The 27,724-nt window shown below is 49.1% G+C and overlaps 2 protein-coding genes across 2 annotated transcripts in view; both read right to left on the bottom strand.

The window, feature by feature from the left end:
• LOC147645241 (uncharacterized) overlaps positions 1–27,724 on the bottom strand; it is a 234,263-nt gene that overhangs the window by 166,445 nt on the left and 40,094 nt on the right. The gene's annotated exons all lie outside the window — the stretch shown is intronic.
• The window catches only part of LOC147645242 (uncharacterized), a 120,260-nt gene that overhangs the window by 70,229 nt on the left and 22,307 nt on the right, over positions 1–27,724 (bottom strand). Inside the window, 1 exon segment of the mRNA XM_086874757.1 lies at positions 466–938. Within this exon segment, the coding sequence (XP_086730883.1) occupies positions 466–938 (473 nt within the window).

The following is a 27,724-nucleotide window of genomic DNA, read 5'->3' as shown; positions in this document are numbered from 1 at the left end:
CAATTTATTGAGAACAGCAACAGGATAAGGAACAAACAGACACAGAAACAATTTTGGTAACAGAAAGGATAAGACAAACCGTTCACAGGGAAAACTAAAATACCACCAACTGACTCTTCCTGGACACGTATTTCCTCCTGCCAAGAAAGGACACCCTTCTCTGGTGAGAGAGAGGGAGTCCTTTTCCTGCCCCTGGCAATGACCTGAGATGGGATTGAATATAATGGACCATGATCACAGTCTCACATTCTTTGATCCCACATCATGACATTGCCATGGGCAGGAAAAGGTACAGGTGTCTTCCCAGCATGGATCCCAGGGAACATGGATCACCAGGTCTCTTTCCAACGTGGATCCTCCATGGGCGGATGAAGCTGGAGCAGTGCACAAAGCTCTTCCTGTATTTTGAGGCACTTGCAGGGCTTCCCTTACCGGTGCCTCCGTTGGTGTCTGCCAAAGTTAGACCTGTCTGAGAAGCTCTTCCCACACTGGGTACACTTGTAAGGCCTCTCCCCAGTGTGGATGTGTTTGTGGGTACTGAGGTTGGATCTGTGGCTGAAGCTCTTCCCACATTCCCCACACTCGTAGGGCCTCTCCCCAGTGTGGATGCGCCGGTGTCTGATGAGGTGGGAGTTTCGCTTGAAGCCCTCCCCACAGTCAGGGCAGCGGAAGGGCCTCTCATCCGTGTGAATCCGCTGGTGCAGGACAAGACTGGAGCTGCTGTGAAACCTCTTCCCACACTCGGGACACTCATAGGGCCTCTCCCCAGTGTGGATGCGCTGGTGGATGATGAGGTGGGAGTTGAAACTGAAGCCCTTCCCACACTCCCCACACTGATAGGGCCATTCCCCAGTGTGGATCATCTGGTGGCTGATCAGGCTGTTGCTCTGGCTGAAGCTCTTCCCACACTCCAAGCACTTGTAGGGCTTCTCCCCATCCTGAAGCTGCTCATGGACCACCAGCTCAGAGCCCTGGCTGGATCTCCGGCCGCCTTCCCAGCACAGGGTGGGTCTTTCCTCTTCAGAGCACCCTGGGATGGGTTTGGAGCCCCTCCTCCTGTGAGATCTCTGGGGATTTTCCTCCCTGTTGGATTCCTGCATTGTGGAGCTGCTCAAAATTGCCTCTTCCACGAGGTTCTCCGGCAGACTTTTGTCCTCCCTGCTCTCCATCCTCAGCTCCTGGTCTGGGGGAGGAAGGACAAGGAGAGGATGGGATTTGCCTCCGTGCCAGAGGGAAGGGGAAGGAGATCCCCCCAGTGCGTCCCCGGCAGGACGGCGTTGGCAGCGGGGTTGTCCTGCAGCCGGGGGCCAGGCTGGGCTGGGAGATGGAGCAGGAGAGAGGGGGAAAGGGGCACTGACTTCCTCCTCACCTGCCTGGGTGTCCTGGAGCATCTTCCTCTTCCTCACAGCCTCCTTCTCCATCCAGCCAAAGTTTAGGAATCAGAAATCCTGGTTTCAGAAAATGCAATGGATGAGCACTTTGGGTTAGGGGTTTCCTACTCTCCAAGTCCATCCCTAGAAGTCACCGGGCACCTGGTGCCCATATAAACCACCAAAACACTAATATTCAGTCCCCTAAAATACACAAATGGTCAAGATTCACCAAAAACACCCATCCATGCGTTTACCCTCTCTGGTCCCTCCACTGTGGGTTCCTGGAAGCCCCCCCTGTCTGGATTGCTGTGGGTCAAGTTCGTATTGCTGTTCCCCGTCTCTGTCTGCTGGGGCTCCTGGCAAGCCAGGAGGTTCCCCTTCTCTGGCCTCACCACTTTGGCATCCCAGGAGTCCTGCGTGGTCAGCACTGTTTGGGCTCCCTGGTTCAGGCTCCTGGGGTATCCCTGGGCCCCCTTGTCCATGCTCCCAACATCTGCAGGCTTCGGGAGCACCCCCAGCTCTGGCACTGCCCGTTTCTGCTGCCCCCATTGCCGCTTTCCCTGCCAGCCCCGCTGATCCGGGCGATCCCCACGCGGCTCTGGGCTGACAATGCAGCCCCTGAGGCGGGCAGAGCAAGCCCCAGCACGGGGGGAGCCTGCATGCTCCGCTCCCTCGGCAGCCGCGCCCAGCCCCGGGCACAGAGCTCCGGCAGCCCCCATTGCCGCCCCCTCCCCAGAGACCCCCGGGGACCCCCGCAGCCGGAGCTGCCTCTGAGCCAGGCGGCCCCCGAGCCCGGCTGCGTGGCCAGGGGGGCACGGCGAGCCCGGGGCCTCTGTGCCAGCGCTTGTCCCGCTCTCCCTCAGCCTCTGCCCGGCCCGGCCCGGCCCCCCGAGCCCCGCCAGGCCCCGCACGGCCACGGCCGGCCCAGGCCGCTCCCCTCGGAGCCCGCTGCGGACACGGCGCCGGCCCGGCCACACGGACCCGCCTGTGCCGGGGGCCCACGGGCCGCCCAGCGCTGCCCGGGCCTCGGCCCCGAGCACAGAGCTCTGCCCGGGGGGCTCCCGGCCCGAGGCGGCGGCTCCGGGCCCGCCCGGCCGCTCCCGGCTCCCACAGCCCGCCCGGGGCCGCCCCGCCCGGGCCGGGCCTGCGCCAGCGCTCCCCGCACCCGCGGGGCTGCAAACCGCTGGGCACAGCTCACAAAAAAACATTCCCCCAGCCCCGCAAAACACCAAAATCACAACCGGCCATCACCCCCCCACAAAAACAATCCAAACCCCAAACCCACAAACCGACGGCTTCCAGCCTCTCCTGCGCCTTCCCAGGGATCCCAAGGCCGCGGGAATGCCCCCGGAGCGGGACAGAAAGCTGCTCCAGCCCAGGCACTTTGGACACCCTGGGCTCTCCTCTGGGGGCCCTGCAACACCCGCCAGTGGAACCTCGCCCTGCAAAGGAACCATTTTGGTGCTCCCTGCGGAGGCCAGAACTGAAACTTTGTTCCTTTGGCCTCGGGCCGGAGACCCCCGGGCTGTTTTCTGCACACACTTCCAGCCCCCAGCGCTTGCTGCAGCCGCTCCCTGCAAATGTCCCACTGCCAGGGCCCTGGCCTTGCTGTCACCCGCTGGGGCTGGCCATGAACAGAGCTCCTGCACTTGCATTTCCAGCTGCTGTGCAACCAGAGCTGAGGGATCTGCAGCTGCCTGAATGCAAAACCTGGCAGAGGAGCCTCTCTCCAGGGGGAAATCTCCCCTTCCTGAGCCAGCCCGTGGCAATGCTGCCATTCTCTGCTGCTGCTGCTGCTGCTGCTGGGGCACTCGGGGCTCTGGCCGAGCAGGAAAGGTGACCCTGAGCCAGGAGCTTTCCTTGGCTGCAGCAAAGCCTCGGTGCACAAAGACCTTCCCGGTGCTGTGCTTGTTTGTTTTTTTAAATTAACTGCCCCTGTGAGCTGTGGGCAGAGCTGTGTAACTGTGTGTGACACTTGTCTGTGGCACTGTGGGGGTGGCCAAGGGCACCTTCCCCGAGCTGTGTGCAGAGGAATCCACAGCAGCCCAGGCCGGGGGTGCTCAGTGGCCGCTCAGTTCCGCTGACTGGACGCGGCTCTGGCCGCTTCCCTTGGAGCGTCTCCAGGGAGGGAACGCTGGGGCTGCTGGCCCGGCTGTGCTGTCACTGCCAGGGGAACGCTGGGGCTGCTGGCCCGGCTGTGCTGTCACTGCCAGGGGAACGCTGGGGCTGCTGGCCCGGCTGTGCTGGCACTGCCAGGGGAACGCTGGGGCTGCTGGCCCGGCTGTGCTGTCACTGCCAGGGGAACGCTGGGGCTGCTGGCCCGGCTGTGCTGGCACTGCCAGGGGAACGCTGGGGCTGCTGGCCCGGCTGTGCTGTCACTGCCAGGGGAACGCTGGGGCTGCTGGCCCGGCTGTGCTGGCACTGCCAGGGGAACGCTGGGGCTGCTGGCCCGGCTGTGCTGTCACTGCCAGGGGAACGCTGGGGCTGCCCCGCTCCTGCCCCACCCCACCAGCTCTGCCAGCGCCTCCAGGGGACACAAAGGCTGAGCCAAAGGCTGAGAGTTGCACAAGGGGCTGAGCTGGCATCTGGGACCCATTGGGATCATGGAGTGCAGCCCCCGGCCCTGCACAGACACCCCAACAATCGCAGCCTGTGCATCCCTGGCAGCGCTGGCCAAAGGCTCCTGGAGCTGCGGCAGCCTCGGGGCCGTGCCCATTCCCTGGGGAGCCTGGGCACTGCCCCAGCCCCCTGGGGGGGAAGAAGCTTTTGCTCATCTCCAGCCCAGCCCTGCCCTGGCCCAGCTCCAGCCGTTCCCTCGGCTCCTGTCCCTGCTCACCTGGGCAGAGATCAGAGCTTGCCCACAGAAGCTGTGGCTGCCCCTGGATCCCTGGAAGTGTCCAAGGCCAGGATGGATGGGGCTTGGAGCAGCCTGGGATAGTGGAAGGTGTCCCTGCCATGGCAGGGGGTGGAATGAAATGAACTTTAAGGTCTCTTCCAAGCCAAGGCATTCTGTGATTCTGTGATTTTGGGAGAGATGCTGAAGCTCTGGCTCAGCTTTATCTCAGCAAATGTCTGGAGCCAGCAGCAGCCATGGGTGGGATCATCTCCTCCTCCCTCTTGCTGTGGCTGTAACTCACCCAAGGGCAGTGTCATAAATGAAATTGAAATTTGGACAGCTAGGGTTATTGGGTTAACAGCAGTTTAATAACAAGAAAAAAGATGATACAATTTAGTGAATTGAATGCAAGAATACAATTTAGTGGATTGAAGAGCAATTTGATATAGAAGGAATACAATTTAGTAAAAGAGTACCATTTAGTGAATATATTCATATTCACTAAATTCACTATTCAATATTCATATGTATGAATATATATGAATATAGCTTGCCAATATATATGATTAAAGCATGAGCAAAACTGACAGAGGTACGGAGAGGGCTTCTCACCTCACCTTCTATACAAAAGAAAGCAATTCAAACTAAACTTATATACTCTATGCTCATATATATTCATTCATGTTACTCCTGAGTCTCCTCCAATTTCTGATTCTATAATTTTACATCACTGTTCTTCATGGTGCATGCTTCACTTGTTGCTAGGTGTTCTTATGTCTTCTTTCGTTGGTATTTTGGACAAAGGCTTACACTCATCCTTGTTGTCCTCTGGATAACCTTACAGGCTGTGTGTGCATACTAAGTGTTGTGTTATGTAAGTAAGCATTGTGCTCCACTAATTAGCCTTATATTTTATAATTTTCAGGCCCTCTACCTAAAATCATTCCAACTTTATCCATGTCCTGGGGTGACTTTATGATACTGGTATCCCCAATCGTCTGGTTTATGTTATATATTAAGTCCTGCACCTTTAAGACTGTCTTTGAAAGCAAGAGAGGGGAAAGAAGAAGCGCGCAGTGTGTTAAGGAAAACATCACTCCCACACACCCCGCTCCTGGACTGTGGTGTCTGCAGCACGGACAGACAGCGGGACAGAGCTTCTCTCTGACTTTTAGTTAGTTTTAGCTAGCTGAGGCAGAGGAGTTCCCTGGACCCTTGTTTTTTTCAATTTTCTTGGATCTGTGCAAGCCTGCTCTGGACTGAACACCCAGCCAAACCCCGGGAGCTCACGCCTGTGGCCCACCGGGGCCTGGGCCTCGGCACTTTTCCAGCGCCAGAGGGACTGATAAGAACCTGAGCGAGCCGAGCTGCACCACATGAAAAAAGACCTTTCTTCCTAGACTTACCATCCCATCGAACAGCAAGAGGTTTTATTATTTAATAATTTTATTATTTAATATTACTCAATTTTCTGTTAAATAAACAGCTTTTTCCACTTCTCTCCACGGAATTTTTTTTTTTTTTTCTTTTCCCTTTTCCCGGACCCGTTGGTGGGGAGGGGCATTTCCCTGTGGAGATCCCCATTTGGAGTTTTCCTTCCTGATTTGCCCTAAACTAGGACAAATACAGTTTTTGGCGCCCGAACGTGGGGCAAGAGAAAGTGGAAAAACCTGTACTGATTGTTGGTTGTATTTATTCTGTATTGGGATAAAGCAGTCTGTAGTCATGTTGTTTGGATACATAATGTCTCTTGGGGTGGAGGCCTTCATGTGGACCTGGTCCCTAAAAGTTTTTGAGGTTTTAATACCTGTCTTTGCCCTCTTTCACAGTAGAGGGGAACGAATTAGAATGGTTATTGTGCTGGGCTCGGTGATACTGATTTATAGTAAGTTTATAGAACTACTGAAGTTTCTGTCAGGTATGTTTGGCTCATGGTTTCTTCGCCCGACCCTGCCTCCCAGTCCTAGTGGCACATTTTGGGAGTTTATTGGTAATTGCACCCAGTTTGTTAGAGGAAGACCAGGGGATGAGGCGTTTCAGCCTTTTCTTTCCTTCTTCTCCTTTGAATCTGTTATGTCCCTCTTTGAGAATACCCAGTTTCCCCTGAGTGTTAAGGATACCACTTTCCTGGTAGTACAGCTGGCTCAGCTGTTAAGCTTCCTCTATATAGTCTGCGGCTTCTATAGGATGAGGGCTGAGATATCCAGAAGAGCCAATGAGACCCCTGCCCCAGAAGTAGACTCAGGTGTGGGAAATCCTGAGTGGTGTAGAGAGTGGGAGAGAATTGGCCGAACTCTGAAGGAATTTTCTGATCCCCCAGCCTGGGAATTTTCACGTGAACAAATTCAGAACCCAGATGAAGTAGGGAAATATCTGGAAGAGAATTGCTGTGATGATTCTAAAAAGAAAAATATCATTGCAATAAGCTGGGCCCTAGCGTATGCTTATCGCACGGTGCTAGATACTGTAGGGCAGGCAGATAAATCAGCAGCTACCCCAGTGACTCAGGCTAAACCAGACAGTGAGCCTAAGCCAGCAGCCAAACCAGACAGTGAGCCTAAGCCAGCAGCCAAACCAGACAGTGAGCCTAAGCCAGTGTCTGTTGCTCCTGCCACGAGAGGCATGAAATTCAAAACCAAAACCGATCGGCCAGTAGATGATGATAATGGTGATGCGGGGGAAGGACCCTCAAGACCAGCAACTGACACAAAATCAGAAGGCACTGGTGAACCTTTCTCCCTGAAGGACCTTCGTGGCCTGAGAAAAGATTACACTCGACGACCTGATGAATCTATAATTAGTTGGTTAGTCCGTCTGTGGGATGCTGCAGGAGAGGCTACAGTTCTGGATGGCACTGAAGCGAGGCATCTGGGATCCCTGTCACACGATCCGGTTATTGACCAGGAGATGATGAGGGGGGCTGACCCTTATAGTCTCTGGAACGGGTCCTGAGAAGTGTGGCACAATGATATCTGTGTGCAGACGATCTCTATATACAGCAAACTCGTTGGAAAACCATAGAACAAGGGATTCAGCGCTTGAGAGAAATGGCAATAGTAGAGATTGTCTTTGTGAGTGACTTAGGTACTAGAAATCCAGACTTGGTGCCATGCACATCTGTGATGTGGCGAAAACTTGTTCGACTTGGGCCACAAGAATACGCTTCTGCTTTAGCAACAATGAAGCGGGATGACCGAGAAGAGACTGTGCTGGATATGGCGAAGAAGCTTCGAGCATATGCAGATACCGTGCATGGCCCCATGCAGGCAACAATTGCAGCTATAGAAACACGTATGCAAAACTTCCACGACAAAATAGAGGAGACTCTCAAGAAACTCAGGGAAGACCTTCTTCCAGTCTCAGCAGTACAGACCAGGAGCCCTGGTACTCAACGCAGAAATTCCCCAGATAGAGAGAAAAAGCTACGAGCTGAGCTGTGGTTTTTCCTACGTGACTGTGGAGAAAACATGAAAAGATGGGATGGTAAATCTACTGCTGCTCTGGCAAAACGGATGCTTGAACTGAAAGACAGCAAGACTCAGGGGGAATACTCCACCAAAAAGAAAGCCGCTCCAGTAGCCTGTAGTCAAACTGACAAGTATGATGATAACCAAGTTTAGAGGGGCCCTGCCTCTAGCCAGGTAGAGGCTAGGGAAAACCGTGTCTTTTGGACTGTGTGGATTCGTTGGCCTGGCACATCAGAACCACGAAAATATGAGGCCTTGGTTGACACTGGTGCACAGTGTACCCTAATCCCATCAAGATATGTAGGGGCAGAATCTGTTTCTATTGCTGGTGTGACAGGGGGATCACAGGACTTTACTTTAGTGGAAGCTGATGTGAGCCTGACTGGAAATGAGTGGAAGAAGCACCCCATTGTGACTGGCCCAGAGGCCCCCTGCATTTTAGGCATAGACTACCTCCGAAGCGGGTATTTTAAGGACCCAAAGGGGCTTAGGTGGGCATTTGGGATAGCAGCTATAGAGACAGAGAGCATCAAGCAATTGAACACTTTGCTTGGACTGTCAGAGAACCCATCTGTAGTAGGACTCCTGAAGGTGGAAGAACAGCGAGTACCAATTGCCACCTCGACGGTGCACCGCCGGCAGTATAGGACAAATCGAGATGCTGTGATCCCCATCCACAAGATGATCCGAGAACTGGAGAGCCAAGGGGTGGTCAGCAAAACCCACTCACCCTTCAACAGCCCCATCTGGCCTGTGCGTAAATCTGCAGGAGAATGGAGATTGACTGTGGACTATCGTGCATTGAATGAAGTGACTCCACCTCTGAGCGCTGCTGTGCCGGATATGTTGGAGCTCCAGTACGAGCTGGAGTCCAAGGCAGCGAAGTGGTACGCCACTATTGACATTGCCAATGCATTTTTCTCCATTCCCCTGGCAGCAGAATGCAGGCCTCAGTTTGCCTTCACGTGGAGGGGAGTGCAGTACACCTGGAACCGACTGCCCCAGGGGTGGAAGCACAGCCCCACCATTTGCCATGGACTGATCCAGGCTGCCCTGGAAAAGGGTGAGGCTCCAGAACATCTGCAGTACATTGATGACATCATTGTTTGGGGAAAAACAGCTGAAGAGGTCTTTGAGAAAGGAGAGAAAATCATCCAGGTTCTCCTGAAAGCCGGTTTTGCCATCAAGAAGAGCAAAGTTAAGGGACCAGCTCGTGAGATTCAGTTCCTGGGGGTAAAGTGGCAAGATGGACGGCGTCAGATTCCCACTGAGGTCGTCAATAAGATCACAGCAATGTCTCCACCCACTAGCAAGAAGGAAACGCAGGCTTTCCTAGGTGCAATAGGTTTTTGGAGGATGCACATTCCTGAGTACAGCCAGATTGTGAGCCCTCTTTACCTGGTCACCCGCAAAAAGAACACTTTCCAGTGGGGCCCTGAACAACAACAAGCCTTTACTCAGATCAAACAGGAGATCGCTCATGCAGTAGCCCTTGGCCCAGTCAGAACAGAACCAGATGTGAAGAACGTGCTCTACTCTGCAGCCGGGAGCCACGGTCTGTCCTGGAGCCTTTGGCAGAAAGTGCCTGGGGAGACTCGAGGCCGACCACTGGGATTCTGGAGCCGAAGTTACAGAGGGTCTGAAGCCAACTACACTCCCACAGAGAAGGAAATTTTAGCAGCCTATGAAGGAGTTCAAGCCGCCTCAGAAGTGATTGGCACAGAAGCACAACTCCTCCTGGCACCCCGACTACCAGTGCTGGGGTGGATGTTTAAAGGAAAGGTTCCTGCTACCCACCACGCCACTGACGCTACATGGAGCAAGTGGATCGCCCTCATCACGCAGCGCGCCCGTATTGGAAACCCAAATCGCCCTGGGATTTTGGAGCTAATTACAAACTGGCCAGAAGGCGAAAACTTTGGTCTCACTGATGAAGAGGAGCAGGAACAAGTGACACGGGCTGAAGAAGCTCCACCGTACAACCAACTGCCAGCAGAAGAAACACGCTACGCTCTGTTTACTGATGGTTCCTGTCGGGTCGTAGGGATGAACCGGAAGTGGAAAGCAGCCGTATGGAGCCCCACACGACAGGTCGCAGAGGCCACTGAAGGAGAAGGTGGATCAAGCCAACTTGCTGAACTCAAAGCTGTTCAACTGGCCCTGGACATTGCTGAAAGAGAGAAGTGGCCAAAGCTCTACCTCTACACGGATTCATGGATGGTAGCCAATGCTCTGTGGGGATGGCTGGAAAGGTGGAAAAGGGCCAACTGGCAACGCAGAGGAAAACCAATCTGGGCTGCTGATGAATGGAAAGACATCGCCACCAGGGTAGAGAAACTGTCTGTGAGGGTCCGTCATGTAGATGCCCATGTCCCCAAGAGCAGGGCTAATGAAGAGCACCTAAACAATGAGCAGGTGGATCAGGCTGCAAAGATAGAGGTGTCAAAGATAGACTTAGATTGGCAACACAAGGGAGAGTTGTTCCTAGCTCGATGGGCCCATGACGCCTCAGGCCATCAGGGTAGAGATGCCACCTATAAGTGGGCACGAGACCGAGGGGTGGATCTAACCATGGACAGTATTTCTCAGGTTATCCATGACTGTGAGACGTATGCCACAATCAAACAGGCCAAGCGGTTGAAGCCGCTATGGTACGGTGGGCGTTGGTCCAAATATAGATATGGGGAAGCCTGGCAGATTGACTACATCACACTGCCCCAAACCCGCCAAGGCAAGCGCTACGTGCTCACAATGGTAGAAGCCACCACTGGATGGTTGGAAACCTACCCTGTGCCTCATGCTACAGCACGTAACACCATCCTGGGACTTGAAAAGCAGGTCCTTTGGAGGCATGGTACCCCTGAGAGGATTGAGTCAGACAATGGGACTCATTTCAAGAACAGCCTTATAAACAGCTGGGCTAGGGAACATGGCATTGAGTGGGTGTACCATATCCCTTACCATGCACCTGCTGCAGGAAAAGTGGAGAGGTACAATGGACTGTTAAAGACTACCTTGAAAGCGTTGGGTGGGGGATCTTTCAAAAATTGGGAGCAGCATCTAGCAAAGGCCACCTGGATAGTTAACACCCGAGGTTCCACCAATCGAGCAGGCTCAGCCCAATCCGAGCCCCTGCATAAAGTAGATGGAGACAAGGTCCCAGCAGTACATCTCAGAGGTTTGTTAGGAAAGACAGTTTGGATCAATTCTACTTCGAGTACAGACAAACCCATTCGTGGAGTTGTTTTTGCTCAAGGACCGGGTTGCACATGGTGGATAATGAGGAAAGATGGAACAACACAATGTGTACCTCAGGGAGATCTGATGGTTGGGTGAAGATTATGAATAAATGCCCTTGTCTGTATATAATGTATGTGTTGTAGGGTTAAAATATATATATATATATATATTGATTTTGATAATAAGTTGACGATATGGGGATAAGGGGTGGAATGTCCTGGGGTGACTTTATGATACTGGTATCCCCAATCGTCTGGTTTATGTTATATATTAAGTCCTGCACCTTTAAGACTGTCTTTGAAAGCAAGAGAGGGGAAAGAAGAAGCGCGCAGTGTGTTAAGGAAAACATCACTCCCACACACCCCGCTCCTGGACTGTGGTGTCTGCAGCACGGACAGACAGCGGGACAGAGCTTCTCTCTGGCTTTTAGTTAGTTTTAGCTAGCTGAGGCAGAGGAGTTCCCTGGACCCTTGTTTTTTTCAATTTTCTTGGATCTGTGCAAGCCTGCTCTGGACTGAACACCCAGCCAAACCCCGGGAGCTCACGCCTGTGGCCCACCGGGGCCTGGGCCTCGGCACTTTTCCAGCGCCAGAGGGACTGATAAGAACCTGAGCGAGCCGAGCTGCACCACATGAAAAAAGACCTTTCTTCCTAGACTTACCATCCCATCGAACAGCAAGAGGTTTTATTATTTAATAATTTTATTATTTAATATTACTCAATTTTCTGTTAAATAAACAGCTTTTTCCACTTCTCTCCACGGAATTTTTTTTTTTTTTTCTTTTCCCTTTTCCCGGACCCGTTGGTGGGGAGGGGCATTTCCCTGTGGAGATCCCCATTTGGAGTTTTCCTTCCTGATTTGCCCTAAACTAGGACAATCCATCACAAGGTTGATTTTGTCTTAGGGCATTCCTTATCTCAAAACTATATCCTGTATCTTAATTTTAACATGTAACATCTGTAGAGGGGGTTCATCTGCCTTGTAACACCAATTCCCTTGATTGCTTCTAATAAAAACTTTCCAAATAGTTACAATTTAGTTAGCACAAATCATTTCCATTTATTACAGGAGGGTGTGGAAACAGGAGCATTGTTTGGTGTGGCCTCCTCTCTGCCTTTCACACCTTTCAGTGCTTTGAGCCAGCCAAGAGCTTTCTCCAGGAGTGCAATGAAGCAGCTGTTGCTGCTCCCAGCTCTGGCTCTTCCCAGTCTCTGCCCCTGCCTGGTTTTGTCCCTCTTGCTGTGCCCTCTGTTCCCCCAGGGGGCTGCCCCAGGCTGAGGGATCAGATGCAGGCACTGCTGCTGCTCCCTGGGGACCAGCCCCAGTTTGGTTGTTGCTGTCAGTGCCAGCAGAAGCCGTGGCTGGAGCAGCGGGTGCTGACAGTGGCCCAAGGCCCGGGGCTGGAGGGGTCCCTGGGCTGGGGCTGGGAGGGAGCTGCCCCTTGTTCTCCCTCTGCCTCCCGCAGAGCTGGGCCGGGCACAAGTGGGGCAGCAGAGCCAACAGGGAGCCTGCGAGTCTCTTGCAGCCGTGCCTGCTCAGAGTTTGGCCTTGGAGCTCCAGGTGGGCAAAGGCAGCTGCTCTGCTCCCTCTGCGTGTGCCCGTGTTCAGCACTGCTGCTCCATCAGTCTGTGCCCAGCAACGGGGAAAAGCCTCAGCCCTGCAGGGCCAGGAGCTGCCGGGCTCTGCCTGAGCAGCTCAGCCAGCGGGAAGGGAGCTGCTCCACACGGGAACCAGGAGCAAAGGACGTGCCTTTTCTAGGACTTGTTTTATGTATAAAAAAACCCAAAACATAATAACAAGAAACAAAAAACAAAACAAAACAAAAAAAAACACCAGAAAAAAAAGTAAGATAAAAATTGCCCCAAATGTGTAGTGAAAAATGTTCTATAACTCTGGAGTAAGAAAGAGGTAACTGATCTTTTGAAAAAGAGAACTCAGCTTTGATTTTAGTTCCTTAGTTTGTACACGTGCTAGTGGAAAGGATCCATTAGCTGCCTTCCTTGACAGATTTGATGGATGTTTTCCAATATCAAGATATTTTACACTGCAGTTAAAGGAATAGGAAATTGAAATACATGTTCTTCATGACTGTGTCTTGAGTGTCAAAATTTTGCAGTTTGAAACTTGGACCTAAAGTGTTGCAAATGGAAGTGATAAATCCCAATGGACTGAGGGAATGCAGCTTTTCCTATGGGATGTGCAGCACTCCAAGGACTTCCTCAGTGGGGCTGTGGGTGCTTGGAGCTTTGTCCTGTGCCACTCCGGGATGTCATGAAATGGGACTTCACCTGCCACCAGCCCAGGTCACGCTCTGCCACCCCAGCTCCTTGGACCTTGTGTGCCCAAAGAAGACACAAGGTGTTTCTGCTGCTCCCCCTTTGCACAGATCCACAGAGAGCTGGGATTATCCCAAGTCTCGTGTCTCCACTGTGCCATATTCCTAAAGAACCAGCAGCCCATCCTGACGAATATGGTGAGTTCGGTGGATGGTTGTCAGCTCCCTTTCCTGCCTAGAAATCCTGAAACTGCTTCTAAATGCTGTTCCCTTCAGCTCTTGGACACCTACTGACACAGAGCTGGGAAAAAAATGCCCTGGCCATGGCTTACAAGGTGAGTTCTGCCAAAGTTAGAGCTCTGTGGGAAATCTCTATCCATCCCTCTCCTTTTAATGTATCTGTACGTGGGGGTGTGCATGGATGTGTCTTGGATGGAAAGGAAGGAGTGTGCAAACAACGTGACTGACACTTTCACTCTCTGTGTTCATTCCATACTCATGGGTACCAAGATATTATGGAAATCTTTGCAAGGACAGACCCTTCTGTCCATGGATACAGAGACATCCAAGAGCCCCTGGCACAGACAGACCCTTCTGTCCATGGATACAGAGACATCCAAGAGCCCCTGGCACAGACAGACCCTTCTGTCCATGGATACAGAGACATCCAACAGCCCCTGGCACAGACATTGCTGCTCTTCAGCCAGTGACAGGATGAGTCCCTGAGACTGGGGCTTGGCCTTCCTCGTGGTGAGGGGCATCAAGGAAGGCTGCAGTGTGATGGAGACTGTGATGGGCTGGGAACTCACTGGGGGAAAGGAGGGAGCAGTTGTGAAGTAAAAGGCAGGTGGGGGAGAGAACTGTTCAGAGAAGGGCTGAGCTACAGCTTGAGCAAGCTGAAAAATGTCATTTGGGGTCATCCCAGATTGATTCCATTTCAGAAGTTATGGAACAAGTTTAATTTTTGGGGGGTGTCATGTTTTCCCTTGGAGGTGGACACTCTGCAGACTTGAGCTGCATTGCCAAAATGCTCAAGTCTCTGCTGCAGGTCACAGCGTTTCTTCTTTGGCTGATCCCGGCCCGGTGCTGAGCCCAGCAGAGCCCTGGCAGAGCCCAGAGCAGCCTCAGCATCCGCAGAGCCCGGCTGCGAGGAGAGAAAGCAGAAACCGCCCGTCAGCTGAAGGCTCCTGTCCCCTTGTCCCAGCCAGCCGCGGTGCCCAGGCCATGCTGGCCGTGCTCAGAGCTGGGCCCAAAGCTGCCCATCACTGCTGCCTTGGGGAGCAGAGCAGGAGGGCAGGACATGTGCCCAGCCTGCAGCCAGCCACGGCAGATCCAGCCCCTCAGCAGCTGCCCAGAGCGGGATGCTCCTGTGCCCGCTGCCATCTCCCAAAAGCTCTTGTCCCACCCATGCCAAGGAGATGAGGACCCACCTCACACCATCCGCTGCCACAAGAAAAGCTGGTCCCAAACGATGTCCTCAGTCTTCTCCAAGGGCACGGCCCATCCACGCCACAGCTGGTCCCAAGCACTTCCTGATCCAGACTGGACCCCACCTAGAACGCTTCCTTTAGAAAAACAAACAACAAATTAATGAAAATAGGTTACAGACAAAAAGGGGGAAACAAGAAAAATGGTAAAAAATCTTTTGTCTGTCAGGAGCTTGAGGAAGGCCCAACCCCTACATTCTAGGGAAAAACCCACCCATGGGTGAGGGAAGCCCATGCTTTCTCCCTTTCCCCCTGCACTGTCCCCCAAAATCACGGTGATCCCAAAGCAAAGCAGGGGAGTGGAGCAGCCCAAGCCCTTCCTTGGCTGCACAGCAAAGCAGCCGTGCTCAGGTTCTGGAGTCCCACCTGTGCTCCTGCCATGGGGGTTTGTTTGTGTCGGGCTGGCTGCCCCAGCCCCAGCCCGGGGCACGGTGGGTGCTGGGGGCTGTTGGCAGGGCCAGGATCCCACTCCCATTTCGTATCCACCCCAGCCCACGTCCCCAGCCCTGCCAAAAACCAGCTGGGCAGCCACTGAGGAATCAGTTGCATCTGCCCCAGCAAAGGGGATACCTTTGGTTCCCAGCCAATGCACAAATCTGGGAGCATCCCCCTGGGTCTGGACTTACCTGAAAATTCCCTGTGGAGCCTGGCTTTGAAGAAGGTGCCAGAATCAAAGTCCATCATCGCCAGCTCCCGCTGGCCAGGTGGAGGAAGAGGTTGTCATCCTTGCTGCTGTCCTCCATGTCTCCAGGAGCAGCAGCAGCAGCCCCACCTGGTACAGCTTCTCCAGGGGCTCCTTCTTCCCTGGGATGACACCAGGCTGTCAGGGTTCTGCCCAGGGCCCGGCTGTCAGTGAAGCAGGACAAGCAAAACCAGCTCAGATGGTGCCCACCAGTGCTGGGCAGAGCAGCTCAGCTCCAGCACAAGGGCTGTGTGTTCCCATTCCATGACCCCAGTGCAGTGACACAGGCAGGACAAAAAAGTCTGGGTTTCTTTGCTGCTGATTGCCAGGGCATGTGTGGAGCTGTAACTTACCAGGTCCCTGCATCACTGTGCCTGTGGCTCTCTCCCTTCTTCTAGGGCTGATGAATATCCTGCATCCAGGGATCACAGGACAGGTCTTCTAATGAGGGCCTGTCCAAGGAGTTCAGGGATAAACACCACCTGATCAGAATCTGGCAGTCTGGGGAGAGAAACCACAAACCACTGGTCAGCTGGAGAAGGCTCCTGCCTGCTTTGCCCCACTATTCCCATGCCCAGGCCACGCTGGATGTGCTCAGAGCTGGGCCTAAACTTTCCCATCAATTCTTTGTTTTGGAGGAGAGCAGGAGAGCAGGACATGTGCCACCTCCTCAGCAGCTGCCAGAGCGGGATGCTCACGAGCCCGCTGCTGTCTCCCAACACTGGTGTTCCCCCCGTGCCCAGAGATGAGGATCCACCTTGGGAGAGCCGTTGTGGCAGCGGGAGCTGGCCCCATCTGATGTTCCTGCCCCTCCTGAAAGGGTGCTCCCCGCAGACCATCTCGTGCAGCAGGATGCCCAGGGACCAGACGGTCGCTGCCTCGCCATGGTACCAGCCGAAGTCGTTCCATTCCGGGGGGCTGTATGACGGTGTTCCTATGGAATATGGATGGAGCTCATCAGGGGGATGCTGCTGCTCCCAGAGCCCGGCCCCAGCATCCCTGGGCATGTGGGGGCTGCCCCAGTGGCACACGGGGTGACCTGCTGCCCTCTCACCAGCACCTGGGACTTGGGTACAAACCTGGGGTTGGAAAAGAAGCCACTGGTGTTGGAAGAGGGCAGCAGAAACCCTGGCAAGGCCCGACCATGACACACAAAGGGAAATAACCACTCAGTGCTGGGGAAAAACCACACCCATATCCTCCCTGCTGGCATTGCCCAAAAAACATCTTGAACCAAGGCAAACCAGGTGAGCAGAGCAGTCCAAGCCCATTCTCACCTGCACACCAAACCAGCTGGTGCACAGGTCCTGCCACCCCATCTCTGCTACCCCCACCCATGGGGGTTTTGTCAGGCTGGCTGCCCCAGCCCCAGCCCCAGTCCTGGGCAGAGTGGCAGGCAAAGGCTGCCAGCAGGCCTGGAACATGGGTTCTCACCCAACTCTGCTGAAAAGCAACTTGGCTGAAGACTCAATGCTGTGACTGGCAGCAAAAGGGAGAATCCCTCCTGCCACACCCAGGTTGGGCCAGGAGATGCCAGGACCAGGATCACCACCCCTGTGTGGGCTCACCTGCAAACTGAGTGTAGGCTGTGTCCTGCAGGTAGGTGCCACAGCCGAAGTCAATCAGTTTTGCCTCGCCGGTGTCCAGGTCTACCAAGACGTTCTCAGGTTTGATATCTCGGTGCAGGACCCCGCAGCTGGTGCAGTGCCGCACGGCCGCCAGCACCTGCTGGAACAGCTCCCGCGCCTCTTCCTCGGACAGGAACCTCCGTGCCCGAATGAAACGTCGCAGGTCCTGACACCGCTCCGGGCGCTCCAGCACCATCACGATGGTGTTGGGGAGCTCAAACCATTCCAGCAGCTGCACCACACCGGGGAAGCCTGTGGACACCTTGTCCAGCAGCACTATCTCCAGGGGTGCGCTGGTGCCGTCGGGCTGCGGGAGGAGCACGGTGCCGTCAGTGGGGCTGAGGCCGTGCCAGGGCTCGGGAAGCCCTCAGCCAGCCCGGGATGCTCTGTGCCCTCCGCTGGCCCCACGCCCGCTCTCCCTGCAGGTGTCCTGGCGGCTCCCACCCTGCCGGGCCCCGGCTCATCCCCGCCCGGCACGGCCCGGCTTCTGCCGCTGGCCCCGCTCACTCACCAGCTCGCCCCAGTGCCGGACGCGGTTCCGTGGCACCTTTTTGATGGCCACCTGCAAGCCAAAGGGAACAGCGGATTCAGCTCACCGCCCACCGTGTCCAGCCCCATCCTCCTCCTCCGCCCCCTCCTCCTCCTCCGCCCGCCGCCGGCCCCTCTGCTCACCGGGAGTCCGTCCGAGAGCCGAGTGGCCGCAAAAACTCTGCCAAAGCCGCCGCGCCCCAGCAGTGACCCCACTCGGTAGCGCTGCTGCAGGGCCTGCTGCGCCTTCCCTGGGGAAGAGACGCGGCCGTCAGTGCTCGGCCCGGGGCCAGGAACGGCCCCCGAGCGCTCCCCGAGCTCCCCGGGCCGGGCACCCGCAGGCGTTCCCTCATTGGAACGCGACAGCGGCGGAGCTCGGGCCGGGGAAGCCGCAGCGGAGGCGGCGGCAGCGGCCGCACCGCCTGTGTCCTCCGCGGGCCCCGGGAGGAGCCGGGGCCGGGGCCGGGGCCGGGGCCGGGGCCGGGGCCGGGGCCGGGGTCGGGGCCGGGGCCGGGGACGGGGACGGGGACGGGGCCGGGGTCGGGGTCGGGCCAGGCGGAGCCAGAGGGCGGCAATGCCGCCCCTGCCCCAGGCACTGATGCCCGCCCAGCACAGCCAGAGCCAGGCGAAGAGGAGACCTCGGCGGGATGGGCGGAGACGGGAACGGGGACGGGGCCGGGGCAGCCCCACCCGGGGCCGGGGGCGGGCTGGGGGCATGGCCCGGGTGGGCACGGGGAGAGGGAAACTGGACGAAAAGGGGACACAGGAAAAGGGAGTCGGGGAGAAGATGCGGGACAGTGGGAGAGGGAGACGAGAGAGAGAGAATTGATAAATTTTCTGCTGTCGCTTCTTTCGCTGCTGCCGCCGCTGCTGCCGCTGCCGCCGCTGCCGCTGCAACTGAAGCCCCGGGGCCGTTTGTCCGTTGCCCGCTCGGCCCCGCCCCGAGCCCCGCGCTCCCCGGGCAGCCCCTGAGCCTGGCCAAACACGGCAACTTTGCCCTGCTGAGCCAAGAGCCAGAGTCTGGACTCCTGCACAGGGGCACAGCAATGCCCTTGGCTGCTGCTGTGCCTTGTCCCTGCTGAGGCTCAGACACCGTCTGAGCACATTCCCTGAATGCAGAATTTGTACCTGAGCCAAGCACTGCACTTGTGTCTCCAGCATTGCTTTCCAAGGAAAACAGGGCAAGGCAAACTGGGTATAGCTCAGGGTATTTTACAGTGTCTAAAACTTGCCAAGTCTCAGATCTTAGAGGTGAGAGCCATTTGGAATGAATGGGATGGAGAAACAGCGCAAGATGGAAAAGGGAAACATAAAAATAAATAGAGAAAAATAGAAAATAACATATTGTTCATTTCTTTGGATTTTATTTTCATTTCTTAAAAAAGCTGTTTCAATTTTCCCAGAATCTTCTCCCCAGTCCCATCTGTTCTTTCCAAAAACCTGTCCTGGAGAACAAGGTGCAGCTCCTGTCACAAGATGTGCCCCCAGCTGCAGCTTCTCTTGGCTTCCCACACTGTGAGTGCAGCACAACTCTTGCAGCAAAGCAGGACAAATGTTTGAAGAACTTGACAACTTGTTCTTTCTTTTCCTTGTGGACAGGGGAGTTGTGCCATTGGTGAGGTTTTCATTGTTCCTCTTCTACCCAAAGAAAACATGATGGGCTACCAGGAATTGTTGGGGAATACAAGCCTGGCTGAATGTGGAGAAGGAATCTCCAGAGCCTGCAGCCAGCAGTGGAGAGCTCATCATTCCAACAGCCCCATGGACATCTGGAAAGTGATCTGGAACATGAAGATGGGCTGACAGAGGGAGTTTGTTTCTGTGTTCAGTTGAGATGATTCTACATCTCTTGCACTGGGAGAAATCAAGAGCACAATCAGGTGATGATAAGCAGCAGAACATGATAAGCTGGACCTCTCAGTGGATGAGAGAAAGAATGTGAAAAGGAGAAATGCAGGGACTGACTTGGTGAACTTTGTGTGTAAGAAGGGTCATTTTTTCCTAATAATTCCCAATTCATTCCCTTTGCTTTTATCCTTTTAACAAGGCCAATTGCATCTCAGATTCCCAATGAAATGAGAACCCTGAGCTTGTGGAGCTGCCTGAAAGGTGCCCTGTTCCTTTTTCTTCTGCTGCTCAGAAGAAACAATGAAGCGAGTTGGGAAGTTCTGGTTTTTCTTTCTCCTGGTGGATTTTTTCATTTTATTTGCCACTGCAGAGGCAATTTCTGTGATGGCCTCTGTCAGTTGATTCTATTTCAGCAGCAGCAGCAGCAGCAACAGGGCTGTGTTTGAGCACTGCAAATGTGACCTGTGTGGCTTTAATTCCCCTCGACTTAGTGCTCAGGGACTTGGGAGCATTTTGATCTCTAGTGATCATGATGCCTGAAACAAAAATCCTGAGTTCCCTGTGACAAAAGCACAGTGGGTAGCACTGATTGAAAGAGGCAATTGCAGCTGTACTGCTAAAATTCAAGTGGCAAGCAGAAGAGGGGCAAGAGCAGCTGGGATCTACAACTGCCAAGACAAATGTAGATTAAATAATTTTGTGGGACTTTTCTGGAATTTGGTGGGATGTTTCAGGAATTTTGTGGGATTTTTGTGGAATTTAGTGGAAATTTGAGGATATTTTGTGGGATGTTTCTGGAATTTTTTGGGGGTTTAAGAAGATTGAGGGATTTTTAAAAAATTTTTTGCAAATTCATGGGATTTTTTTTGAGTTTTATGGGATTTTGCAAAAGTTTAAATAATTTTGTGGGATAATTCTGGAATCTTGAGGGATTTTGAGGAGACTTGAAGAATTTTGAGGTATTTTATTGGATTTTGTGGTAATTTGTTTAGATTTTGTGGGATATTTCTGGAATTTGGTGGGTTTTTGAGAACATTTAGAGAATTGTGTGGGATTTTTCAGCAATTTGGTGGGATTTTCCTTGAATTTTGTAGGTTATTGATGAGATTTTCTGGGAGATTTGTGGAATTTTGTGGGCTTTTGCAGAGTCATGAAGAATTTTGAGGTATTTTCTAAGATTTTGTGGAAATTTGTTTAGATATTGTGGGATGTTGCAGGAATTTGTTGGGCTTTTGAGTAGATTGCTGCAATTTTGTGGGATTTTCCTTGAATTCTGAGGGTTTTTGTGGAGACTTGAAGAATTTTGAGGGAGTTTTCCTAGCTGCTTTGGAATTTTGTGGAGATTTGGTGGGATGTTTCTGGAATTTGGCATGGTTTTGGAAAGATTCAGGGAATTTTGTGAGATTTTTTTCTGGAATCTTGAGGGATTTTGAGGAGACTTGAAGAGTTTTGTGGGATTTTTCTGAAATTTTGTGGAAATTTGTGGCAATTTGGCGGGCTCTTTCTGGAATTTGGTGGGATTTTTTTGTACTGTTGTGGAATTTTCTATTATTTTGTGGGATTTTGAGGAGACATGAAGGAGGTGTTTTCTTAGATTGTGTGGAAATTTGTAGGGGTTTTGTGGGTTGTTTCTGGAATTTCGTGGGGTTTTGAAAACATTTAATGAATTTTGTGGGATTTTTCTGAAATTTTGTCATATTTCTCTTGAATTTTGTATGATATTAGGGAGATTTTGTGGGAGTTTTTTGGAATTTTGAGGGATTTTGAGGAGACATGAAGTATTTTGAGGTATTTTTTTAGATTTTGTGGAAATGTGTGGGGATATTGTGGGATGTTACTGGAATTAGGTGGGGGTTTGAGAACATTTAGGGAATTGTATGGGATATTTCTGCAATTCCTTGGGATTCTTCTTGAATTTTGTAGGATATTGGGGTGATTTGTGGGATTTTTGTAGAATCTTGTGGGATTTTGTAGCGACTTGAAGAATTGTGAGGGATTTTTCTGAAATTTTGTGGAAATTTGTGGGTATTTGGTGGGATATTTTGGGAGTTTTCTGGGATTTTTTTCCACTGTTGTGGAATTTTCTGGTATTTTGTGGGATTTTAGCATTGAAAAATTGTGAGAGATTTTTCTTAGATTTTGTGGAAATTTGTGGGGATTTTGTGCGATGTTTCTGGAGATTTGGTGAGGTTTTGAGAACATTTAGGGAATTGTGTGGGATTTTTCTGCAATTTTGTGGGATTTTTCTTGAATTTTGTAGGATATTGAGGAGATTTTGTGGCAGTTCTGTGGAATCTTGAAAGATTTTGAGGTGACATGAAGAATTGTGAGGGATTTTTCTGAAATTTTGTGGAAATTTGTGGGATTTTGTGGGATATTTCTGGAATTTGGTAAGGTTTTGGGAAGATGTAGGGATTTTTTTTAGATTTTTTTCTGGAATTCGGTGTGATTTTGAGGGGACTTGAAGAATTGTGGGGGATTTTTCTTAGGTTTAGTGGGATATTGTGGAGATTTGTTAGGATGTTTCTGGAATTTTCTGGGATTTTTTTGTACTGTTGTGGAATTTTCTGGTATTTTGTGGGATTTTAGCATTGAATAATTGTGAGGGATTTTTCTTAGATTTTGTGGAGATTTGGTAGGATGTTGCTGGAATTTTGTGAGATTTTTTTGTACTGTTGCGGAATTTTCTGGTATTTTGTGGGGTTTTGAGGAGACATGAAGAATTTTGAAGTATTTTTTTCTATTTTGTGGAAATGTGTGGGGATATTGTAGGATGTTTCTGCAATTTGGTGGGATTTTTCTTGAATTTTGTAGGATATTGAGGAGATTTTGTGGGAGTTTTGTGGAATCTTGAAAGATTTTGAGATGACATGAAGGCTTTTGAGGTATTTTCTTAGATTTGGTGGAAATTTGTGGGGGTTTGTGGGATGTTTCTGGAATTTGGTAGGTTTTTAAGAAGCGTTCTGCAATTCTGTTGGGAGTTTTTTCTGGAAACTTGGTGTGATTTTGAGGAGACGTGAAGAATGGTTAGGGATTTTCTCAGATTTTGTGGAATTTTGTGGAGATTTGGTAGGATGTTTCTGGAATTTTGTGGAATTTTTTTGTACTGTTGTGGAATTTTCTGGTATTTTGTGGGATTTTGAGGTGACATGAAGTATTTTGAGGTATTTTTTTGATTTTGTGGAAATTTGTGGGGATATTGTGGGATGTTTCTGGAATTTGGTGGGGTTTTGACAACCATTAATGAATTTTGTGGGATTTTTCTTGAATTTTGCAGGATATTGTGGAGATTTTGTACGAGTTTTGTGGAAATTTAAGGGATTTTCAGGAGACATGAAGGGTTTTGAGGTGTCTTCTTAAATTTTGTGGAAATGTTTGGGGATTTTGTGGGACGTTACTGGAATTTGGTAGGGTTTTGAGACTCTTTCTGCAATTGTGTTGGAGTTTTCTCTGGAATTTGGTTGGATTTTGTGGAGACTTGAAGAATTGTGGAAGATTTTTCTTAGATTTTGTGGAATTTTGTGGAGATTTGGTGGGATGTTTCTGGAATTTTGTGGGATTTTTTTGTACTGTTGTGGAATTTTCTGTTATTTTGTGGGATTTTGAGGAGACATGAAGAATTTTGAGGGATTTTTTTAGATTTTGTGGAAATTTGGTGGGGATATTGTGGGATGTTTCTGGAGATTTGGTGGGGGTTTGAGAACATTTAGGGAATTATGTGGGATTTTTCTGCGATTTTGTGGTATTTTTCTTGAATTTTGTATTGAGGAGATTGGTGGGAATTTTGTGGAATCTTGAGAGATTGTGAGGAGACATGAAGGATTTTGAGGTATTTTCTTAGATTTTGTGGAAATTTGTGGGATTTTGTGGGATATTTCTGGAATTTGGTAGGGTTTTGGAAAGATGTAGGGAATTTTTTTAGATTTTTTTCTGGAATTTGGTGTGATTTTGAGGAGACTTGAAGAATTGTGGGGGATTTTTCTTAGGTTTAGTGGGATATTGTGGAGATTTGTTAGGATGTTTCTGGAATTTTCTGGGATTTTTTTGTACTGTTGTGGAATTTTCTGGTATTTTGTGGGATTTTGAGGAGACATGAAGAATTTTGAGGTATTTTTTTAGATTTTGTGGCAATTTGTGTGGATATTGTGGGATGTTTCTGGAATTTGGTGGGGTTTTGAGAACATTTAATGAATTGTATGGGATATTTCTGCAATTTTGTCAGATTTTTCTTGAATTTTGTAGGATATTGGGGTGATTTTGTGGGAGTTTTGTGGAATTTTGATGGATTTTGAGGAGACATGATTGATTTTGAGGTATTTTCTTAGATTTTTCTGGAAATTAGTGGGGATATTGTGGGATGTTTCTGGAATTTGGTGGGGTTTTGAGAACATTTAGGGAATTGTATGGGATATTTCTGCAATTTTGTCAGATTTTTCTTGAATTTCGTAGGATATTGAGGTGATTTTGTGGGATTTTTGTAGAATCTTGAGGGATTTTGAAGAGACTTGAAGAATTGTGAGGGATTTTTCTTAGATTTTGTGGTAATTTGTGGAGATTTAGTAGGATGTTTCTGTAATTTTGTGAAATTTTTTTGTACTGTTGTGGAATTTTCTGGTATTTTGAGGAGACATGAAGAATTTTGAGGGATTTTTTTAGATTTTGTGGAAATTTGTGGGGATTTTGTGCGATATTTCTGGAGATTTGCTGAGGTTTTGAGAACATTTAGGGAATTGTGTGGGATATTTCTGCGATTTTGTGGGATTTTTCTTGAATTTTGTAGGATATTGAGGAGATTTTGTGGCAGTTCTGTGGAATCTTGAAAGATTTTGAGGAGAAATGAAGGGTTTTGAGGTATTTTCTTAGATTTTGTGGAAATTTGTGGGATTTTGTGGGATATTTCTGGAATTTGGTAGGGTTTTGGGAAGATGTAGGGATTTTTTTTAGATTTTTTTCTGGAATTCGGTGTGATTTTGAGGGGACTTGAAGAATTGTGGGGGATTTTTCTTAGATTTTGTGGAGATTTGGTAGGATGTTTCTGGAATTTTGTGGGGTTTTGAGGAGACATGAAGAATTTTGAGGTATTTTTTAGATTTTGTGGAAATGTGTGGGGATATTGTGGAATGTTTCTGGAATTTGGTGGGGTTTTGAGAACATTTAATGATTTGTGTGGGATTTTTCTGCAATTTAGTGGGATTTTTCTTGAATTTTGTAGTATATTGAGGAGATTTTGTGGGAGTTTTGTGGAATCTTGAAAGATTTTGAGATGACATGAAGGCTTTTGAGGTATTTTCTTAAATTTTGTGGAAATGTGTGGGGATTTTGTGGGATATTTCTGGAATTTGATGGGGTTTTGAGCAATTTAATGATTTTTGTGGGATTTTTCTTCAATTTTTGGGATTTTTCTTAGATTTTATAGGATATTGGGGTGATTTTGTGGGAGTTTTGTGGAATTTTGAGGGTTTTTGAGGAGTCATGAAGGGTTTTGAGGTATTTTCTTAGATTTTGTGGAAATTTGTGGGGGTTTTGTGGGATGTTTCTGGAATTTGGTAGGTTTTTAAGAAGCGTTCTGCAATTCTGTTGGAGTTTTTTCTGGAAACTTGGTGTGATTTTGAGGAGACTTGAAGAATGGTTAGGGATTTTCTTAGATTTTGTGGAATTTTGTGGAGATTTGGTAGGATGTTTCTGGAATTTTGTGGGATTGCTTTGTACTGTTGTGGAATTTTCTGGTATTTTGTGGGATTTTGAGGAGACATGAAGGATTTTGAGGTATTTTTTTTGGTTTTGTGGAAATTTGTGGGGATATTGTGGGATGTTTCTGGAATTTGGTGGGGTTTTGAGAACATTTAATGAATTTTGTGGGATTTTTCTGCAATTTTGTGGGATTCTTCTTGAATTTTGTAGGATATTGGGGTGATTTGTGGGATTTTTGTAGAATCTTGGGGTATTTTGTAGCGACTTGAAGAATTTTGAGGGATTTTTCTGAAATTTTGTGGAAATTTGTGGGGATTTGGTGGGATATTTTGGGAGTTTTCTGGGATTTTTTTGCACTGTTGTGGAATTTTCTGGTATTTTGTGGGATTTTTAGACTTGAAGAATTGTGAGAGATTTTTCTTAGATTTTGTGGAGATTTGGTAGGATGTTTCTGGAATTTTGTGGGATATTTTTGTACTGTTGCGGAATTTTCTGGTATTTTGTGGGGTTTTGAGGAGACATGAAGAATTTTGAGGTATTTTTTAGATTTTGTGGAAATGTGTGGGGATATTGTAGGATGTTTCTGGAATTTGGTGGGGTTTTGAGAACGTTTAATGAATTTTGTGGGATGTTTTTGAATTTTGCAGGATATTGTGGAGATTTTGTAGGAGTTTTGTGGAAATTTAAGGGATTTTCTGGAGACATAAAGTATTTTGAGGTGTTTTCTTAGATTTTGTGGAAATGTGTGGGGATATTGTGGGATATTTCTGGAATTTGGTGGGGTTTTGAGCAATTTAATGATTTTTTGTGGGATTTTTCTTCAATTTTTGGGATTTTTCTTGAATTTTATAGGATATTGGGGTGATTTTGTGGGAGTTTTGTGGAATTTTGAGGGATTTTGAGGAGTCATGAAGGGTTTTGAGGTATTTTCTTAGATTTTGTGGAAATTTGTGGGGGTTTTGTGGGATGTTACTGGAATTTGGTAGGGTTTTGAGAATCTTTCTGCAATTGTGTTGGAGTTTTTTCTGGAATTTGGTGGGATTTTGAAGAGACTTGAAAAATTGTGAGGGATTTTTCTTAGATTTTTGTGGAATTTTGTGGAGATTTGGTAGGATGTTTCTGGAATTTTGTGGGATTTTTTTGTACTCTTGTGGAATTTTCTGTTATTTTGTGGGATTTTGAGGAGACATGAAGAATTTTGAGGGATTTTTTTAGATTTTGTGGAAATTTGGTGGGGATATTGTGGGATGTTTCTGGAATTTGGTGGGGTTTTGAGAACATTTAGGGAATTGTGTGGGATTTTTCTGCGATTTTGTGGTATTTTTCTTGAAGTTTGTATTGAGGAGATTGGTGGGAATTTTGTGGAATCTTGAGGGATTGTGAGGAGACATGAAGGATTTTGAGGTATTTTCTTAGATTTTGTGGAAATTTGTGGGATTTTGTGGGATATTTCTGGAATTTGGTAGGGTTTTGGAAAGATGTAGGGAATTTTTTTAGATTTTTTTCTGGAATTTGGTGTGATTTTGAGGAGACTTGAAGAATTGTGGGGGATTTTTCTTAGATTTAGTGGGATATTGTGGAGATTTGGCAGGATGTTTCTGGAATTTTGTGGGATTTTTTTGTACTGTTGTGGAATTTTCTGGTATTTTGTGGGATTTTGAGGAGACATGAAGAATTTTGAGGTATTTTTTTAGATTTTGTGGCAATTTGTGTGGATATTGTGGGATGTTTCTGGAATTTGGTAGGGTTTTGAGAACATTTAATGAATTGTATGGGATATTTCTGCAATTTTGTCAGATTTTTCTTGAATTTCGTAGGATATTGAGGTGATTTTGTGGGATTTTTGTAGAATCTTGAGGGATTTTGAAGAGACTTGAAGAATTGTGAGGTATTTTCTTAGATTTTGCGGAAATGTGTGGGGATTTGGTAGGATATTTCTGGAATTTTCTGGGATTTCTTTGTACTGTTGTGGAATTTTCTGGTATTTTGTGGGATTTTGAGGAGACTTGAAGAATTGTGAGAGTTTTTTCTTAGATTTTGTGGATATTTGTGGGGATATTGTATGATGTTTCTGGAGATTTGGTGGGGTTTTGAAGAGACATGAAGAATTTTGAGGTATTTTTTAGATTTTGTGGAAATGTGTGGGGATATTGTGGGATGTTTCTGGAATTTGGGGTTTTGAGAACATTTAATGATTTGTGTGGGATTTTTCTGCAATTTCTTGGGTTTTTTCTTGAATTTTGTAGGATATTGGGGTGATTTTGTGGGATGTTTTTAGAATCTTGAGGGATTTTGAAGAGACTTGAAGAATTGTGAGGGATTTTTCTTAGATTTTTGTGGAATTTTATGGAGATTTGTTAGGATGTTTCTGGAATTTTCTGGGATTTTTTTGTACTGTTGTGGAATTTTCTGGTATTTTGTGGGATTTTGAGGAGACATGAAGAATTTTGAGGTATTTTTTTAGATTTTGTGGCAATTTGTGTGGATATTGTGGGATGTTTCTGGAATTTGGTAGGGTTTTGAGAACATTTAATGAATTGTATGGGATATTTCTGCAATTTTGTCAGATTTTTCTTGAATTTTGTAGGATATTGGGGTGATTTTGTGGGAGTTTTGTGGAATTTTGATGGATTTTGAGGAGACATGATTGATTTTGAGGTATTTTCTT

This window comes from Cyanistes caeruleus, unplaced genomic scaffold (assembly GCF_971803275.1).
Source record: "Cyanistes caeruleus unplaced genomic scaffold, bCyaCae1.hap1.1 HAP1_SUPER_30, whole genome shotgun sequence".
NCBI lineage: Eukaryota > Metazoa > Chordata > Aves > Passeriformes > Paridae > Cyanistes > Cyanistes caeruleus.
The sequence above is the reverse complement of the archived record's forward strand: the minus strand, read 5'-3'. Positions and strand labels throughout refer to the sequence as shown.